The sequence below is a fragment of the Melospiza melodia genome, chromosome 4 (assembly GCF_035770615.1).
Source record: "Melospiza melodia melodia isolate bMelMel2 chromosome 4, bMelMel2.pri, whole genome shotgun sequence".
In the NCBI taxonomy this organism is placed as follows: domain Eukaryota; kingdom Metazoa; phylum Chordata; class Aves; order Passeriformes; family Passerellidae; genus Melospiza; species Melospiza melodia.
This window is the reverse complement of record NC_086197.1, coordinates 90,963,515-90,984,698: the sequence shown is the minus strand read 5'-3', so window position 1 is coordinate 90,984,698 and position 21,184 is coordinate 90,963,515. Positions and strand designations below refer to the sequence as shown.

Below are 21,184 nucleotides of genomic sequence, written 5' to 3'. Positions count from 1 at the left end.
CACTTAAAAATACAGAAAAGAAAAAGGTTCCATACAAAGACTTTTCTGACTCTAAAACTGTTCTCATTTATTTTATAACAGAGAAATTGTGCAATATAAATGTTACCATGGTAACAACTCACTTTATTGAACAAGAGAGAAAATAATTATCCCAAACCTGCATATCATGCAAGCACATGCAGTAGATTTAGTGCTGCCCTTTTTTCCCCTCGCTATTTTTCTTCTGGCAAAGAGAAACAGATTTTAAATTTATACCTTATAGCAAGCCAGGCATCATTTTGCCTGTCCCTCCCACTTCTTTGTATATTTTACACCTCTTGAGCGCATGATGTGAAGGACCCACTTACTTAGAAAAAGAAAAAGGGATTAATGAATCAGAAATGCTCTTCCCCCTCCTGAGTGAAGTACAGAAGACTCCTATGTAAATGCTTCACGCATTTAAAAAAAATGAAGCCCTAAGGCAAGCACAGCACATGCTTAGTATTCACTCAGTATACTTAAACAGGAACCCTTAGTTTATAGAAAACCAAACCTTATTCACCTCCAAACATAAATTAAACCTGATTTTACTGCTCTGTCTAAATATTTCTTGTGATACTGTATTTGTAAACATATATTTATATTTTATATACAAGGGACAACAATATTTTCTGAAGACCTGCATGGATTTAGCCATACAAATCCAATTAATCTCAATAGAACTTGTATGGCTAAATCCCTGTGTTCAGCTTTGACATTTTAGAAGCAGTGGGGGAGGTTTTTCAAGGAGTGAATATGTATTACACAAAACTTAGTTTTCTCAGAAATAAAATACCATGTATACTTAAAAATATCAACAAACATTTATGGGATTCTGTTAAGAAAATCACATTCTTAGGAAAGCAGGCAAGGATTTCCACAAAACTCTTATTTTAAAAAAAGTAACAGTATTATCCTGCAGCCTATGAGATAAAACTAATCACATGTACATATTAGTTGGATAAATTATTCTTATTTTACCTCCAGTTTTGATCTTTTTATTTCATTTGCAGTGCATCTGCCTGTCTCATATGAAATGTTAAAGAATGAATTTCATCTAGTGTTCACAGTTGGAGGATGCGTTTGGGATGCATAAAATTCACGTTTTTAAAAGATCACTTTAAAGAAGTGACTTAGAAGTGCTGTTTAGAAAGACAATCTTGTCACCACCTTCCTCACTTTTTTTTTTTTTTTTTTTGGTTTATTTACAGTCCTAAACAACTTAGAGAGTTTAAGTGTAGAAACAAAACTACACTCAACCAATTTCAGCAATGAAGAGTGCAGCTAATTTTGGCTATCTCTTAGAAGATATTTTCAGGTACTAGAAACAATTTAAGTGTATACACATTAATGCACACACACAATACATGCTGTGCAAAATCTTAAGTCACTAAGCTGTCTTTTTCATGGAACTGGAACTCTCCAAATCATCCAAAAATAACTTATCTTGGCAGAGAATTCTTTCTGAAACATAGGCTTCAATGGCATGTCCTTCATAAACACACACACACACACACCTATTCTACTGAGTATATTGAATACCTCCCTATGAAGCTCTAACATAAAAACCCTAATAAATAAAAATATATAAATATAATTCCAGTAATTGAACTGGTAAAACCTAGAATTTCATATAAAGAAGGCTGCTCTTAGGTGCCTTCTCCCTTCCCCTAATGCCCTTTACAATCAGCACCAAGATTTCAGTTCCTAAACCAAATACTACTGGAGATGTATGTTTCCCATACAGCAGTTGAACAGTTAAATCCCAAGAGTCTTACAACAGCAGAAGTGATATAAATAATGTCTCCTTTTACAATAATTTAGATTTTGCACTTGCCAGTAGTTTTTGTATGGAAAACCTTTCTTTTTCCAGTTCGAGTATAAATCATACTGATGCAGTGGAGAAATTTTTTGTTTGTTTTTTGTTAAAGAAGAAAAAGTGACCAAATTTTGGAATTAGCTGGACATATAAAGTATTAAACAAGCCACTTAATGATTAGGACAAATTCTGCCAATATAAGCCATCATGCTGCTGATTATTCTTCCTGTACATGAAGCGCCAGTTCACACATGTTAGTTGAAATGTTTTTTTTAAAGCTTGTTGTATTTCAAATGAATAATGATAATTGCAGTACTGTGTCCTGAAATCACAATTTTTGCCTAAAATGCATGATAAAAGTTACTACTTCATGAAAAGCTAAAGCTTTTAAAACCAGAAACATTGCTAAATGCTTCTGCTAAACTTTGCTAAAGCAACATTTTTCTATAATGGTGTGTTCTGAAAGCCTTATGACTGGACTTGAAACAAATTCTTAAAAGCAACAGCAAGTTACAAAGAAATATACATTATCAATTGAGACAGTACCTGACATAAGACCCTCTCTGGCCATAAGCCCTCCTCAGAGCCTTCCATGAATCTTGTTTTATTAAAAAACTGTGTGTTTCAGTGTACAAAAGTTCAGTATTGTAAAACTGTTTAGCTTAATTAAACATATGTGATAAAATCTTTAATCTTTAATATACTAAAATATAAAATTTTTTTGTGAAAAAGACTTCTATTCATAAGCCTTTCCCCGTGCAAAAATCTCAAACACCCTCTGTTCACGTCCCTTACAACCTCAGCTTTTCCCTGTCCCTCACAACTCAGAATCACAGCATGGCTGAGGTGGCAGGCATCTCTGGAGGCCATCTGGTCCAACCTCCTGCTCAAGCAGGGCCATCTCAACCATCAGAACCATGCCCAGACAGCTTTTGAGCATCTCTGAGGATGGAGATTTCACCACCATTCTGGGCAACCTGTGGCAGCACTCAAGTCACCCTCACAGTAAGAAGCATCTCCTGATGCTCCTCCTGTGTGTCAGTTTGTGCCCATTGCCTTGGTGTAGAGCTGCAGCTCCTGGCTGTGGCTCATTATCTCCCCTTATCCTCTACAAGCCTCCTGCTCCCCCTGCTTCCCCACTTCTCAGCCTAAGATGCTCCACACCCTGTGCCTGGATCCTCACTTTCAAATATACTGAGCACCTAGGTGGGGCAGCTTTAACAGGGCTCTCCTCAACTGCTATTGCTGCACCTTCCTGCTCCAGACAAAACAATGTTTGGATGTGTAGAAATGTGTAACACAGAAACCAAACACTGACATGTTTATCCTTATGGCAGGTTGGTTTCTTGGTAGGATATTTTTTTTTTTGTTTGTTTCTTGGAATGTAACCCAAATCCCTCTCTAAAAGAAATTAGAAAATCAAAACAATCATGAGATCCCCATGCAGTCTCCTCTGACCAAACCATCTTGGTGGCCTTTAAAAACAGTACCACTTTGAAGAAATCATGGACGAAATACAGTCAGTAGCCATGAATGTGTTCACCTCCTTCACAAATAAACTGTTAAACATTAATTCAGAAACACAATTTCCATTCAGTTGACTAACAGAATGACATCCTACTGTAAGAATTTTCAGAGGTTATTTTCCATCATCATTATCTAGGCTTGGGGTTCAACTTTCAGTTTCTAAATGCTTATTTTCTTCCAAGTGACAAGACTCTTGAACTCCTGCCTGAGTGCAAGCCACAAAAAAACTGTGTGCCCCTGTTTTTAGGCTGGCTCATCACCAGCCAGAGCCTGAGTTACAGTTCCCAGTGGCAGAATGCAGCCTATTCAAACAGCATGATTAATTTAGCTAAAAAGAAAACCACAAGCAGAGAGAAATGGATTAAATAACAACAAAACCCTACATACATATGGTCTTATCTGAGACTTGCCTTGTTAACATTCCCCTTTTTTCAGCCAGAGGGAGAAGCACTTGCTGGTGCTGCCCAAGTGCAAGTGCTGCCTCTGACACTATAACCTGAATCCTTCCCCCTCTCCAACACAACCCAAGGCTGAATTCAGGTATTGTTCCTCCTGTTACAAAGCAACTGAAAGAAAGCCACTGCCAGGTTCCCAGAAAGCTGAGGAAAAGCTTAACTGCATTTAACCCTTTGGGCTCCCTGGAACCAGTCACACAACATCCCTTTGGTGCCAGGGACCCACACAGAACCCACAGCTCCCGTGTTCTTTGTGGCCATTAAAAGCTGCACTTGAGAATGCCACAGGCAAAAAAGCAGGAAAAAGGTGCTACTAAAGCAAAGAGTTTCCTTTTCAGTGTGATCAGGTGTTATATTCTCCTGTAAAGATCTAATGGGAAGACTAGAAATGTAAAAATTATATTAACAACTATTCACTTTCTATTTTTATCCTTCAGCAGATAAATGTATTCAACTTCACAAATTTGTTCTGTGGGTTCTCTGTAAGTGTTGAATCCAATAAGCTAATGAACTGATGAGAAGGCTGCTGTGCCCAAAAATACACTGTCAATTCATTTCTATGACAATTGTTCACAATAAATGCACACGGCTATGTTTCTTTTGCTCTGAATGGGAAGTAAAGGTATCAGTATATATGTAATGTTTGTGGATGTCCAATGTACCACAGCTGCAACTTGATACTTAGAGGCAAGAAAAAACCAGAACAATGAGAGAAAAATATCTCAAATGCTGATGAAAGTGACCGGCAAATATTATTTACCCAAGGAAGAAAAAGACTGATGACTTACACTGGATCCACTAAATATCTGACATAATCAAATATTCCAGTGACACATATAAGTCAGCTACTCAGTAAAGAAGCAGTCCACATATCAAGATTTATCACAGCTGCTTTTTTATCCAAAGTATTTAGTCTGACACGTTAAATTCAACAAAAAGTTAAAGAATTTCAGAAAAAGATGGCCTTTTTCAATACAGATGGATACTCAAAGGTTTGCTTGCCTTCTACATTTTAAGGCTCAGTTTTATATATATATATATATATATACATATATATACACACACACATACATATATAATTTATTAAGTGTTGTCACTTGATATTACATCCTCTCTCCTTGAACTTCTACAGTAGATTATCACAAAATAACTAAGACAACACCTGCACATCTTTTCAAGTTAGAAAAAGTCATTTTACAAACGTCTCCATTTTTAAGCAGTGAGCGACCCGAAGATGCCTGTCCTGCATCAGTGACTGCAGCTACAAAGCACCCCCAGATTAAGGATGTGTCTTGCATGTGTGCACATGGTCATGTGTCTGGAGAGGAGGGCAAGTTCCAATGCTGATCCAGAACAGCCTTCATTTGTTCTAACATCATGACAAAACAAATAAACATAAAACAAGCAACAAAACTCTCAAAATCAACAACAAAAAATCCTCCAAAATTAAAAAAAAAGGGCAAAATTTCATGCTCATTTCAAATTCCTGCCTGTTCCTTTTAGAACATATTAGGATTTAACATCAAAACGAACAGCTTTTCTCTTACTACCTCACCTAATCCAGTTAAAAGTATTATGAAGGTGACAGTGATTGACAGTTACATGATGACACACTTGTCACACATCACATCTGCCAATACTTACTCTTCTCCTCATTCATGCAGGTTGGTTTTTTTTTTCCTCCAAAAGAATATAGTATTTATTAGGTCAACATTTCCTAATTCACCATACATGAAAAATCATTTAACTAGCTTTTTAACATTTGGTTGTAAAATAAGAGTTAATAATTTTTAAACAAATTAAACTGCTCTTTGTCAGTACTTTTATTCATATGAAAATGACCTTAAGCAAACCTATCATCTGATGCAACAGATAGTCTATATGGATTGCACTTTTATAGGTAACACAGATAAGAGTATTGATCTGCTCATGAGGCAGAGGGAGTTAAATCATAAAATATTCAGTTTTAATTAAGATTATTGTATCAAAGGCAAGGCTTAATGCAGAATTGAAGTAAGGATCAAGGTTAATGCCTATTCTAAAGCAAATTTACATAAATTATGTTTCAGTAGTATACCATGAGTCCTATTTTGTTAATTTATACCATGGTGAGACCATCAAAATTAAAGATAGAAAATATCTATTAAGTCATCTTCACTCTCCTCCCACCAATGCAAAATTCTTTCCCCTTCTTTTAAGTTTATATCTGAATGCTTTGTCTACTGTCATTTGCAATAGCTCAAGCAGTGGGGCATTGCACTAAAACTTCAGGGGAGACTATCACACACTTTACCATCTCCAAAAGAAGGCTTTTTTTAAAGTATTCAAAGCTAAAAAAGCTCATCTTATTTCATTACTCCTACTTAGACCTTTTTTGAACTCTTCTAAATGAATCCTTTCTTGGCACTTGAAGACTATAAATACCTTCAGACATTTTCATCATCCCCTGGTAGTTATTTAGCCAAATTAGTGTAGGGATCATCTCTCTTCATCTGAACATCACCAAGCACACAGATAGCTATAAGTAATAATTACATGTGTTCATTTCCTTTAATCTTTCTTCACAAGTCATTCCCTTCTAGCCTTTAATTTTTGCCAGTCTTCATGCCTACATCTTCTTTTAAGTGTTACTGCTTTTTAATTATTTTCCTTTCTCTGAACAGCTGTATTCGAGGTCATATCCACTTATGCATGCCAGCTTGCATTTACCACTTTATATTGACTTTTCACTGATGTGTGTAGGTTTTTCTGTTTGGTTTGTTTGTTTGTTTTAATAAACATCAGACTCAAATTTCTTCTCTGTTCATGTCAAACTATCACAGAAAAGAAATGAAATTACCTGGACAAGCATTTCTGCTATTAAAATACAATATAAGTGCCTAATAAATTGTTTACATTACTCATTTTTATGTTTGGGTCTTTATCCAGGTTTTAGGCACCCTCTATTTTGGGCAATCAGTCTGAAATACCTTTGAGTTTTGCAGTACAGTTAATTAACCTTTTTTCTTCACATTTGTCTTTTTTAGTATTGGCATAAATACTTTCAGTCACAAGAAAATGACATGAAGACTTCAAGCACTACTTTTTATCTCCTGTCACACTGATGACTCCCTATCCTGTTTGCTATCTTTCTTCCTCATCACTCTAACACAACGAGCTATCCCCTGTGCCCCAGCACAATGTAAAGTTACAAAAGCTTCACCTGAGCCAGATGGAGACCACAAACTGCACTGGAGTCTGGTTCACTCTAGGGAATTCCAGATGCTGAGTAGAATTAAAATTTGGGCTAGTTTTGAAATGGGAGAGGAGAAGAAGATATTGGTTTGAATGTTTATCTAATCATGGATAAAAGTAGGTTTCTTTACTGCTATGGAGATTCTGCCATGTCAAATCTCCACCTGTACCTTTTAATTTCTCCCAGTCATCAAGAGATGCTCTGGTTCTGGTGACAACTACATGGAAAACATGCTAAATCAACTGGTCAAACAGCATTCCACAGGCTAGTCCCACAAAATGCCTACTACAAGGTTAAAACCAGCAAGGTGTCAATGGTTTATCTAGGAGGGAAGGGAAAAGGCAGGCTCAGGACAGGATGACCAGCAGACCAGCCTCCTGTGCAACAGCTCCAGCCACCATGTGCTCCCTGTTAGCCATCCTTCCCCCTTTACCTCCACTGGAAGCCCATCACATTTTGTGACAGAAGCTGTTCATCTAAACAGAAAGCTTCTCTATGTCAAAAGCTCATTTGTGAGAGCTAAGTACTAGGATGAACAGCAACTCTCTGTCACTATTAACTAAGAGGCAGCCAGCTCAAAACAAAAGGTAGATATTTCAGGCTATAATTAAAAAGCAATGCAGAGATTTTGTGCCATTGATGCCTCTGCTATACCTGTTCAGTGAATCAGAACAGATTACTTCAGGCTCCCAGTCTTCTAGACTGTCAGTCTAGCATCTTTCACAAGCACTACAGTCACACCAATTATTAAAAAGCTTTTCTCTACACCATCAGTGTCATACATCCATTAGAGGCCATTCCACACTAGAAGATATCTGTTGCAAAAAGTCTTCCTAGGCCATATGCTAGTAATAAATAGAAAAGGCTGAAAAAGATCATTTTATAACAACAATCTTCAGTTTTCTTGTCATGTCTGTGTGGTAATCTCTTGAGTCAATCTGTTTACTGTCTGTATCTACTACACCAGGGTTTGTGGGTTTTGTATATAATTCATTACTTTCTCTTCTGACTTTGTCTTCCATATTTCTTGCACAGATATCTAGAACATGAACACCCACTAGTTCATTCTATGTAGGTCACAGATGGTCAACAACACATCCAGCACTCTTCAATTATTAAAATAGACAAACCTGGATCTTCATATTCTCTAGCTATGCCTTTCAAAAAATATCCCAGCTACCACATCTCCTATGTTTTTTCAAACTGATTACTAACCAGAGTCTGAATTCAAAACTTTTCAAAGACACAGATATATTGCCTGTATATTCTGTTTCTCATAGTGGAATGCTTTACAATGTTCTCAACAGGATGATGAAGCTCCCACAGTTCATTTGTATTCTACTTCAGGAAACATTTATGGAAGGTGAGCAGCCAGGAAAAAAAGTATGTAAAACCATGCACACAGAAAGATATCTCTCAATATTCTCTGAGAACTGCTATGGAGACTAGACTCAGGTCCTGTTAGAAATGGCAACACACATAAATTTAATCACATTCATGAATAACTACTAATTAGAAAACAAGAGAATAACCTAAAAATAGTTTGAAAGTACATAATTTTTGAAACTGAGATTTTTGTCTGTTTATCTGGGGTTTGGTTTTGAGTTGTTGTTCATGTTTGTTTTCTTTTTTTTAAACACCTTTCTCTACATGGGTAACAGCAGGGTAATGAATGTTCATACGAATGAAGTTAAAGTTGCACCACCACATGTTAGAGAAACACACCTACAGAGCAGCACTTGCTCATCTGAACTAGATCTGTCTTCAAACATTTCAATTTTAGTTTCAGTTCAACTGTGCCAAAAATCCACACTGAATGTCAGTATGGAATCTCAATTTTTAAATTTTACCTCTGAAGCACTTCCTGAAATTTAAATAACTTCTAAGTCTTTCATTTTTTTTGGTAAATCTTCTATGACTTGCACTTGCAGAGTTTATATCTCACCTCTTTTTATTTCATACTTCACAAAACAAAGACAGAAGATCCCTTCCTGACATATTCAGCATTCTCACATTGAAAAATATCACTTTCAGAGCAGTTTCCAGAAGACACAGAGCTAGTCTATAGTTGCTGTAACTGAAATACAGTTCAAAGCTGTAGGGTTCAGACTGCAAGTTCAAGAATATAAAATGACAGGTCATCATCACAGAATTCTGCAAAACAAGTTTCTATCAGAAAGAGATGAGTTTCAGCACCTTGTCCTTAGGAATAAGTCAAAAGCAGTCCAGCAAAAAAAGGATGAGAAGGCCAACACCAGCCAGCCATGCAATGCAGTCCTGGGCAGGCTCTGCCCAAGTACTCACTGCAGAGTGACAGCCCAACTTAATTTGCAGGAAGAATGAGTGGGAAGGTGTACAAATCAATCACTGCCCCCAGCCTGCAAACATTTTGACAAGGAATATGACATCCAAGCAGGGATATTTGATGGTGGCTTTTCCATTTGTTTTGTAAGAAAGCCAGAATAATGACTGAGAAAACACTTCTTAGTCCTTCAGGAAAGAATAGCTTTACACAGCTATAATGTAAATGCTTGCATCTGAGGCTGTCTTGATTCCATTTCTAGAGGATGGAGGAGTCAGTGCATCAGGACACAGTTCACTGAAACCTAGTACAGATTTAAAACTTTTCTCTAACAGAGTGGGTTTAGATGCTCATGTCTGTTTCTCTCCATTAACTAGAAAAGCACACTGACTACCTCTATGTACTTTTACTGTTCAGACACATACATAGGTAGACCCAATCTTGCCTAAAATAATCACATTTCTAGTATCATCCACCCTCCTCCATCTAACGTGAGAAATTTAATCATACAGTGGCAAGGACAGAAACTTTTTGCAGCACCTATGCAACTTCAGATACACAGAACCATTTTCACCCATAATAATCATCACTGTCATCATCATCATCATCATCATAACAGCTTTTCCAAGTCTAAGCTACTGTAGGATTTGTCTCACCTTGTTTTGTCATTCTCCATATTTTAAATGAATGATATTTGCAACATTTACTAAGAATATAAACTGCATAAATGAGATTTACTTACACCGTGCTATCAATTTTCCACATTGCTCCCCCCAAATATTTTCCAGTTATTATTTCCATAGATGGAGAAGAGAGATTATGTAAATTCCTAACTATTCCTCATCTACCAAGAGGCATTCTTTTGTGAATAAGCTTCATATTCTGAAATCCTCTCTTTCAATGCAGCTGCTTCTTTTGTCCAAGATACTGTGGCAAGCCCCACTATCTGCTCTCAAATGAACACAGCCAGCAGCAAAGGGTCTTTAGGGGAGGAGGGGTGTCAAGCACAAAGTCAGTAGCTAGAACTGACTGCAGCTGGCAGGGCAGAAACAGTACAAGCATTCACCAAAGTGATCCAACATATTCTTTAATGTACCATTTTGCTACCTTATGCTCTAACATTGTTCATGGGCACAGTCTCAGGACTTTTCAACCTCATTAGGAAATGGAAGCGAAAGACAGAATGGTACAGATACAATTCTACAAATTTAATTTCACATGTGATACAGCAAAATAATTTGTATTGAAGTGACAGGTGAGGTGTAAATACCTAAGGAGAACAAACTGTAGGCAGGGAGATGTGAGAGTGCATTAGGAAGGGGCAGGAGGACATGGGACCATATAATAAGCAGTCCAAGGAGCACATCAATAAAAAGAGTGCAACACTACAGCCAACCCTTCAGCCAGTGATTCTGAACCATCTTTCTTGCTACTACTGAAATTGCAATTGCATCCATTAATGTATGTGCAGCGAAGTAAAAGATATTAAATAAGCAAAGGATTGTCAAATGAAGATCTTGACAAGATATCTGCATCCCTACAACTCACTGATGTGAACACCAAGGAGCTGGTAAAGCTGTTTTGGCCGAAAGACAATGACAGCAAAAAGTACAGCAGGTAAAATTGGCCTTCAGTAGCCTTTCAGCTGGAATTAGACTTTAGTTCCAGCTACCAGGAATGTGAAGAAACAGGGCATGCAATGTAACTATTTAATCTCCAGTTAGTTCTAGTTTTGAAATTGCATTTCAAATAACCAGATTCTACACAAATGCTCAATAAGGAAATGGTTCTTTGTCCCAAACAGGTCATACTCCAAATGGTGAGAGAAAACAGTCAGATCACCTCTACGAAAGAGAGAATTTATAAAAGAGTATTAATGATGTCACCTGGGGGCTTGAAAGGTTCTTTTTAGTATTTAATCTTATCTTTCTAGGCATATCAGCTTAAAACAAGAGATTTGAGAGAGAACTAATGAATTCTATCTTAATGCTCTAATTTGCTTTATCTCAGTATTGTGTCCTATCTTATTTCCATGAATAGCTGGTGATTCTGAAACAGACTTTCTGCATACACTAAATGGTTAAAGCAAAGTGATTAAAAAACTTATAATATACAGGCTGTTTTTAGATATATATGTTATCAAGAGAGGTTGTGCAGTACTTGCTTAATTAATCTTTGCTGTCTTAACACATGAACCAGATGTACTATTATGTTCTTTGTTCTTCCCTAAAGAGGGGATGAGCTGATTATTTATCTCCAAACAATAGGAGTTCATGTACCACAGTGAAGAATTTTTTTTAATTGGGGAGGCAATCACTAACAAGCCTCAGCTGCAACTGCTTGATGTAAACACAGCACAAATTCGTTCCTGGAGTATTAAACGATGTTCCTACCAGTAAGTGCATGAAACCAATTTCTAAGTAAGTGTGTAGAGAAAGAGAAGGAAAGGAAAGAGTCTGGAAGGAGGAAAATTCTATTTTGTCTTTCATGTATTCATATTTGCTTCTTTGATACACTAACACATTTTCATAGATAAGTTAAGATTGGAAGCTTCAAATACTGTTTACAAATAATGTGCTGAGGGAACAGAAGTTAAAGAAACTGTTGGTTGATACAACACATTCCCTATATTATATAGCATGCAATCTAAGACATGTGAAAGGCACAAGGCAATATATAATATGTTCACAGGGCCACAAGAATACTTTGTGAAAGCTATTAACAGATTATATACTGAAATTAAAGTCATTTATACACTAAATTTAAAGTAAATCAAAAAAGTATAAATTTATCATAAATACATTTCACAAAGCCTTAAACACAGCTACTTCCTGGTCAGCAAATTCTTAGGGACATGCTACACAAATAAAAAAACTAAGATCAAAAAGCAAGGAAGTTTAGAAATCAGTAAACTGTTCTAGATAAGATATTTAGGAATTCACTTTATCTTCCTGATAAACTTCATCTCATCTGAAGTCCTCACTCCCCATTCCCTCTCAATAGTCTATCCCTTGTCATAACCCAAATTTCTTCCATAAAACTAGTTTCCAATAATTCACAATGATTTGTCTTTTAAAATACACTGTTTTCAAGCCATAGAGTAAGGTTTGAAACCTATAAGCTCCTCACAGAAATAAGGTAAGTTTTCTACTTTAAATTACTGTAAAGAAAAAACTCATATAAAATAGAATAGGATTTGATTAACAAAGTTTCCTAAGAAATCATAAAGCTGTATTATCAATATGCCTCCAAAAATGAGAATAAGATCAAAACAACATTATAGGTAAAACACTATTAGTTTTTCTAAAATATCTTTTCTGCATCAATTAAAATTAGAAGGAATCACGCATATCAGTCTCTTCACAATTTTAATTAGAAAGTAGTACTTGAAGTAAGAATACTTTTATTTTTTTTCACAGCTATGCTCAGAGTTGGAAAAAAATAGAGTCAGCTATTTGGTTAAAAGTAACGTTTTCTCCTTTCTTTTTGCTTAACAGCAGGCTCTCTCAAGCTGCCATAGTCAGTGCTAAAGTGCTAACTATGTCACCATGCTGTGCATCACATTAAGTTCCCATTTCAGCTCATGAATTTCTGCCAGATTAGTCCAGTAACCAGTAACAGAAAATGAGAAAATGGGAGTTATTTATTACCTCTTATCACCATCTTCCCAAACCTACAGAAAATCAACAGAGTACTGAGATCAATACAATTCAGTACAATGAGATCAATAGATTACTACACTTTCTAACCAATAGGCAGATCCAGGAAAACAAAGTCTGTCAGATGCATAATATATCTATAAAAGGATACAGGATCAAACACAGTTAGGTTCAAATACAACAGTAAGAATATAAAATTGTCTAAAAAAAAAAAAAAAAAAAAAACAACCACAGCTACAAACTGACAACTGCTAAAAAAGATGTTCTAACAATAGAAAAATAATCTTTTAGGTAAGGGCAACCATGAAGTCACAGGATCAAAAGGTTGTACTACAAACCCACTTGGACAATAAACATGTGGGGATATACAGATTATGTATGAATGCTGTGTGAGACATAGGATGTTACAGCAGACTAACAGATATTTTGTGCTGGCAAGATGTGCCTTAGTTATCTTCACTGCACTCTGAAAGAGGAGGGGAAATTTATTTAGACCAGTAATGAGAATGAGATAAGCCCAGAGTCTACGGTTTATATTTGCTCATTCCTGTCACTGGAAAGCTCTAAAGATCTTCTGACTGACCAGACAGAGAGAAATACAGTAATTCTAAATAGTTCTCATGAAAAAAAAACAAAATTAAAACATAAGCTTTTAAGACCTTTTTCCATATAGTTCATTTTTTTGTAAAAATAAATGCTTCCCCCTGCATGGTAGTAAAGAAGGATCACTCCAGAGATGACACCTCCTGTGGTCAGAATGGATTAAGCTGTGCAATTTTATGTACCTTCCTCTGAAGCAAGAGGACAGTGAAATGCAGTCATTTTCAGGTTAAATCAATAGGACAGAAGCAGAGGCTGATGACATCCTCTCTTGTAATTTTAGAACTCAAGAAGTGATAAAAATAGGGAAATACATGAGAATATATTTGCTTATATTCCAAAAACAAAATTCAAGAAAATCTACATACACAATCAACTCCAAGATAAATGTAACTTCTACAATCATCTTCCTTCTGAATATTCACTACTTAATGATTCCACCTTTCAACAATGTATAAAATAGTTATTCAAACATTTAGATATTTTTGTACACAACTGTTCAAGTCTCCCAAATCTCAGCAGCACCTAATGGATATATAAAGCAAAGGCACTCTCCACAATTAGATGTGTGATATGCTTCAATTTTGTCTTGAACCAATTTGCAATATTATCTATCAGATAGATAGAAAGGATTTTTTTAAAACATTCAACCAGACAACAAGAAATCTCCCTGCATTATGAACTTTGGTCATGAAGGTGTAAATGTTAAGTTCATTTGAGAACAGGATAGAAATATATTCTTCCAAAGTCATCTCCCACACTGAGGTAGCTAATGTCTGCTATGAATTTCTCAATTATTTCAGGTAAAATTTCAGCAATTCCTCTATCCATTTATCCAAAAATAGAACAAGCACAACACTTGTGGAATTTCAGAGTAATAGGAAAGCAAAGGAAGGTGGTTTAATAGAATCAGCAGGAACTTTCATTTTTCCAGCATTTCATTTATTTTTAAAAAATTAAAAATTAATCTACTTACTGACATATTAACATCTTGTACTGACAGTACAAGAATATGCTCTGCATTTCTTGCATACTCTAAAATAAAAATGGCTCCACTTATCTTTGTTCTTCTTCATAATAAGGCCTCTTAGGGAACAGTGGAGAACAACATACATTTTAAACCAGACCTTTTTCTGTAGAAATTCACCCACCTGCTCACTTTTTAAATGGAGAGTATTCTATTAGTCTTAAATAATAGTGTTAAAACCAGATGCAAAATGTTCCTATGAGCAGTCCCTCCAACAGCAAGGAAAGCTGGAACACAATACAGCTGATCTAGCAAAAAATGAGTAATCCTTATTCAGTCAAGAGTTGTCAAATGTGGAATGAAAACCTTCTTATTTTTAAACATTAATACAATCAGAGCTTGCAGAAGCGATTAAGAGTGCTTTCCATTTGAAAAAAACCCGTTAAGTTGACAATACTCACAGAATTGAGTCACAGAACTAGAGAATCCTAGAATCAAATTCCTCTTTATCCAATTGCTACATCAAGGGAACCTAACATAATGCAGTAACAGAGTTAGAACTATAATCAGAATGTGGATATTTGGTGTCCAGAAAGGCTGTGACATACAGAGGCCAAAATACAAATCAAGTAAGTAGAGAACAAAATCAGGCATCTTTCCAATCTTGCAACTGAAATTTTACCATGGCTGTCAATTTACAAATAAAGGGCAGTTTAAACATTAAATTATCATCTGAAAAAGAAAGACATAAAGCATGCTTCCAACACAACAGGACAAAGCAATTTTGCAGGTAAATTGCCTCATACTGGTGCAGTTTGTATAAAGAATATTAGATATTCCCTATTCTATTCATGTAAGGCAGACAAGAAAGCAAGAAAATAAATCTCTCCAAAATCTTACATCCCAAGAAAGAACACTTTTTTTCCTCTCTTAATTACAGAAAACTATATTCCTCTGGCTCCCTCCAGCTGAAATTATGTTATGTACATCAGTGGTTTGTGTGCTTCTCATAGACCCAGATCATATTGGGGTCTTTGAGAAACACACAAACCACTGAACACACTACCCAATTTACTGAGTAGGCACACTACTGCATTTATTTTAACTTCAGATGAAAAGTTCTTACTCTTTGGACGACAATTTGCAACGCTGTTTATCTTTACAACAGATTGAAAAATTTTAGGTTTGTTAACCTTCATTCCAAATTCTTACACATTTACAACTAGCTAGTTCTATAAATTTGTGATGCTGTTAAGAAAATTCAAATGGCTTTCTTAGATCCAGCATCAAGGAGATAAGAAGTGTCTAATAAATGAAATACAGACTATGTGTAAGAAACCTGATGTGTCTCCATATACTCATAAACACCCTTGCTAGAAATCTCTGATTGCAAATGCACTAGAGTCAGAAGTAAATCCTAACTATAGAACTATCTGAAAATATTTGCCAAATATAAAGAGTAACATTAAAACCAAACCTGGGATGACCTAATTTTAGGGCACTAAAGTGAAAATGTAAACAAAACCAAAGTTACTGATTAGTTACCTATTTGGTAATTTTCAGCTATTATATACTCTGTGAAGTTATCCTAGGTGTTTTTCCAAATATTCAGGGATGTACTACCAGAAATAAAATATGCAAAAGTATGCAAGATAAAGGGCTTTGTTCCATTTTACCTTAGATAACATCATAGCTCAAAACTACAAGTAGATCTAATCAATCCTCTTTATGAAAAGCTATTTCACAAGAAAGCAAAAGCAAGATAAAATGCCTAGAAATGAAAAATGGCCAGGAGAACTGAATTGACTTGAAGCAATTACTGAATTACTTTGGTAGAGGAAAAAACATTGGTTAATTTTGGCTTGTAAACCATAACAACAACATCTACTTCCTCACTGACTGTGATATGAACAGCCCCTACCCTCTTCAATGTAAAATGACCTCATTTAAATTAAATTGGTGCTGATAATTCTTGACCAATGCTGTGTGCATAAATTCATTTGTGTCCTATACTAAGGCACATTTTTATGAAGAGCATTACGTTGTATTTCTGTCTACTTTCTGTGGGAAACCTAAAATGAAACACTACTCTTATACAAACTAGGACTGAATACTCTCAGAACCTTTGCAGAATGCACTTTCAGCAAGCTTTACAAAGTTTCTTTGTATCCCTCCATTCTGCTGTAATTGCCCTTGGACACAATGAATATTTCTGCACATTGGATCCATATGGAGACACAAATAATACTCCTGGTTGTTCCTGCTGGACCAAGCAAGGAAACTCTAAGACTTCTGTTGTTGTAGGATGCAGACTGCACGCCCAGAGTCACGCGGCTTTCAGCATTGTGTGAAAGTGCACTTTCATCCTTTCACCATTTTCTCCGTATTTTACCTTTTAAAACTCTTCAGCCCCATACTCAGCCAGAGACCATCAGCTGTGCAAGTTCTGTCTCAGCACAGAATGTACTGTGACTGCAATATCATCTTCAATCTGTTAAATTATTACACAAAATTGTGCCTGAAGACAAACGTTTTAAGAACTCATCCTCTCAAATGCCTCCAGAAATCAATAGTTCTCTAACTTCCATCTTCTTGGTTTAAAAAATAAGCAAATAAACTTCAATTCAGTAACCTGTTAAACTATTACACAATGTGCTAAAAAAATAGTATTGTGACAACTCAATAAGAAAACCAGCGAATTTTCTGGATAAAAATGAACACTGGGAATATCTCAAACGAATACAAACAATTCATGAGATGAAGATGCTATAATTAAAACCTCCAAACCTTCCATTAACTTTGTCTCAAAAAAACCTTACTGGATGTGTGCAAAGTTTGATTAAAAAGAGCACAAACCCAAGAGAAATTACAACTTTTAAGGGAGCAACTAAAAAATTACCATTTGCAGAAGTGGAAAATTGCTTCCCTTAACACCCTCTGCTATTCTTTTGTACTAGTTAGTGAGGAAGACCAAAATACTGTAAAATACTGTTATATAAGTGAGAAAGTTAAAAAATGAATGGGCCCAATTCTATCTCCTGTAACCTACTTACAGCAAGAAGCTACAGCAGAAGTTTTTTAGTTTTGTGTTGGTTGCAAAGATCACACTTGCAAAACAAACATGCTAACACTTGATTTGAAAAAAGGTATGAGACCATTTTAAAGACTATGATATTTAAAGGCAAAAGATTAAGATTCAAATTTTAAGTTGAAAATCTATTTAGAAAAACTAAACATTTTCAATAAAACCTACCATTAAGAGGAAAAATGAAATTTTGCTGCTCATTAGCACAGAAGTTTCACTTTTGAAAAGCTAATAACCAAAATTTTCATGTGAATTGAAAGTATACAGAAAAACAAGAAGCAATAAGAAATACCACAAAATCAGCAAGTGACAGATCGTAAAGCAGCTGCCAGTCCTTCTTGAATCTTGACTGTGATTGTTGACCAACTTTAAAGCTAAGGCATGCTATTTTCTGATACATGAGGAGAATTAATATGTATTTGTTTCATGTACAGCCCTTGAGTTTACAAATTAAAAAGCACATAAAATTAATCATGAGTCAGTTAAGAAGCCAAATATTTGACATAAACATTTTAAATTTCTGTATAATTTTATTATTATTTCCATGCTGATCACACAAACAAAATATTTAAGATTGTGTTATTTAACAGTAAAATGTATCAGTACTGACAAGGATAAGCCAGGTCCTAAATATTTTCTTTGAAAAATATATTTACAGAATAACCGATAACAAAAAAATCACTGAAATACAAATTGTTTTCAACTATTCAAGAAAGAAAAGCAATTAAATATTATGCCTAATTTAAACTACTTTCCAAACCTATTTTAAATTCTGTTCCATTTTTTATAATTTTGCAGTGGACACTTCAATATTTTAAATTAAAATTTAATGTAAAAATCGCTTTATAACTAAAAATACTCTTAAATAATTTATAAAATTGAATTATTGTGTAAACATATTTTATTTCAAGTTCTTTGTCCTAATGTGGTTAAGATTATATACAATTTTTTAATATCAGTATAGCTTAATCTCCAGATATTCAGAAAATAAAGAATTACTATCAACTATTCTTTGATAACACTGCCATCTAGTGCAAACTCTAAATCAGAACAAAGCATTTCATTGAACTTGTAAATTCTGTAATTTAGCCTAAGGTGGAACTATAATATGTACAAATTGTGGCTTCAGTACTACTTAACTGTACATTGGAATACTGACTTTTGTTCTCTTACCTGGAATAACTGTAAAATATGCAGCTATACTAATTTTGAAAATATACTGTAATATACTGTTACATAATACATTCACATTTAGTGTGTATCAAAATGCTTTTGATAGCCAAAAGTAAGAGAATACACAACTAACATCCTAAAAAATAAACACTTATGTTCCAAGAATTTTACATGAATGCATAAAATAAACTGAAATATTACCTGGTTAAATTTGATAGCTAACAGGGAAAGGTGGGAAATATTTCAGTAAGCAAATTACAACTGGAAAGAAGGAAGAAATTGAGAATTTCTAAGGTGGAAATGACATCCAAGAATCAAACTGATAGTAGAAAATCATCTTTACTTACACAGAATTGGTCAATATACACTTGACAAACCCAGAGGTCTTGAGAAACCACTGGATTTACTTAATTCCACTCACTTCTACAGCTATGCTGCCATCTAGTGAAACAGGATACTCCCTCTTCTCTGCAAGACTTACATTTTGTCCAAATGGAGAACAGTAGGTTCATGTACCACAGCAAACACTGCTCACCTGTAAGCACCTTATTCCCTCTGCTGCTTCTTCACAACTACATTTTTGTAGCAATGTGTGCAACAATGTGACTAATTTTGGCTACGGGACAGCGAACATTTAAACACCTAACCAGAAATGCAAACAGGCTTACAGACTTCAGGGAGAAACCAAGGAACTGATCAGTACAGACCACAGCCCAGGACCAGGGAAAAGTTACCTATTAGCAGATTTCAGACTATTAGATAAAGTACTGGATTCACAGCTACTAATAGAGATAAATATTACTCTGAACCTTAGATTTAAATCACCTGTTGTGGTTGTTTTTTCATTTCATTTAATTAGAATTCTTACTTAAAAAACAGTTAAAACTTGGTGAATTCCAGACACTAAAAAGCAAATAAAAAAGTAAGTACACACTCACCTGGGAAAATATATTTGCAGTTGGAGCAACTCTGTTGTCCACAATACTATATAATATTGCTAACAATCTGTCCAGGGGAAATGGCTTTGGCCCAAGTAGGTGATTGCTGGTCTGCAACAGAAACAACACTTTTTCACCCATTTCTTAATTCCCTGGAGTACTACATGATGTTATTCCTTTGGCCTCTAGGGAGGCACTATGATTCAGCAGTGTTTCATACAGCCTACTTACACATAATGGAATACACTGAATACATGTTTATTGATCAAGATATAGAAAGATCTATTTAATGTGGCAAGTGTTCAAATTGCAGAATAAAAAGGAACATTTCTGAGCAGTAACAGAGGATCTCATGCCAAATTTCCTGTCAGTAGATTTATACATTTACTTTTGTTTAATGACCTTGCCCAGTTTAAGGAATGAAGAGGAAAGGTTATGTTTTTTTATGGCATTCAAAGAATCACAGAATGGCTTGTGTTGGTAGGGAGCTTAAAGGTTTCTTCCAAAGAAGGAGAACAAAACAGGTCAGAGTATTCCAGAGGCAAGGCAAAGAGTGTGGGTAACACTCACAGTGCACACACCTCCCACAGGTTCAGCTGGTTAAAACAAAGAGTTCAGATGCCTGAGCCCAAGGCAACTGTGTTATCAGAACAGCAGATTTGCTCAGCCTCACATCTACAGAGCTCTTGTGCATCATGCACACCCCACACCTCAGCTGACACCCATGGCCATTTCAGGCATTATGGATTATTGTATGTAGTAACATTGCATTCACTTCAATTCAAAGAAATACCAAGTCCTGATTGTTCAATGCTAAGCATTTTCAAAAGAACCAATTCTGCAAAAAGGAAATGTACAGTTTATAACGCAGAACTGGGCAGTACTCCAACTCAGGGAGTATAGTTAGGACTACAGAGATTTATGACCCACACTTCCAAAAGTTCTTACAAGGGAAATACTTGTTTTATTTTAAGTTTGTGTTTAATTCTCTCTACTTTGACATCCAGTTGCCTTTTTTTGTAGAGTACATTGATTTATTCTTACTAGCAGAGCAGCCAAGATTAAATAGGATTTTCAACAGAAAGTTTGTTTCAAAATGCTTCAGGGAAAGAACATCTCAAATATACCACCAGCACCTCTGTGGCATTAGCCATCAGTAAGACACAACCACTCATTTCTTCAGCAAAATCAAATGTTGTTTCCAACACATGTTTTAAGTTTTCAAATCCAGGAGGTGTCCCCAAAGCTACCTCTTGGCTAACAAAGCAAGCAGTGTGAAAAATCATGGAAACACATGGCCAAAAATAGATTCACCAGGAAGATCTCTCACTTATCACTGGAAAAGCATCATTCCAGGCCAACCATGCAAAGAAACCAAGCAAATGCTGCTTTTATCAGCAACAGGG

The 21,184-nt window shown here is 35.4% G+C and overlaps 1 protein-coding gene across 5 annotated transcripts in view; it reads right to left on the bottom strand.

Annotated features, from left to right (window-relative positions):
- ORC5 (origin recognition complex subunit 5) overlaps window positions 1-21,184 on the bottom strand; it is a 69,903-nt gene that overhangs the window by 24,336 nt on the left and 24,383 nt on the right. For all 5 annotated transcript variants that reach the window (XM_063155542.1, XM_063155543.1, XM_063155545.1 and 2 more), the window contains one exon: window positions 19,779-19,889. In XM_063155542.1, the coding sequence (XP_063011612.1) occupies window positions 19,779-19,889 (111 nt within the window). The remainder of the gene's footprint in view (window positions 1-19,778; window positions 19,890-21,184) is intronic.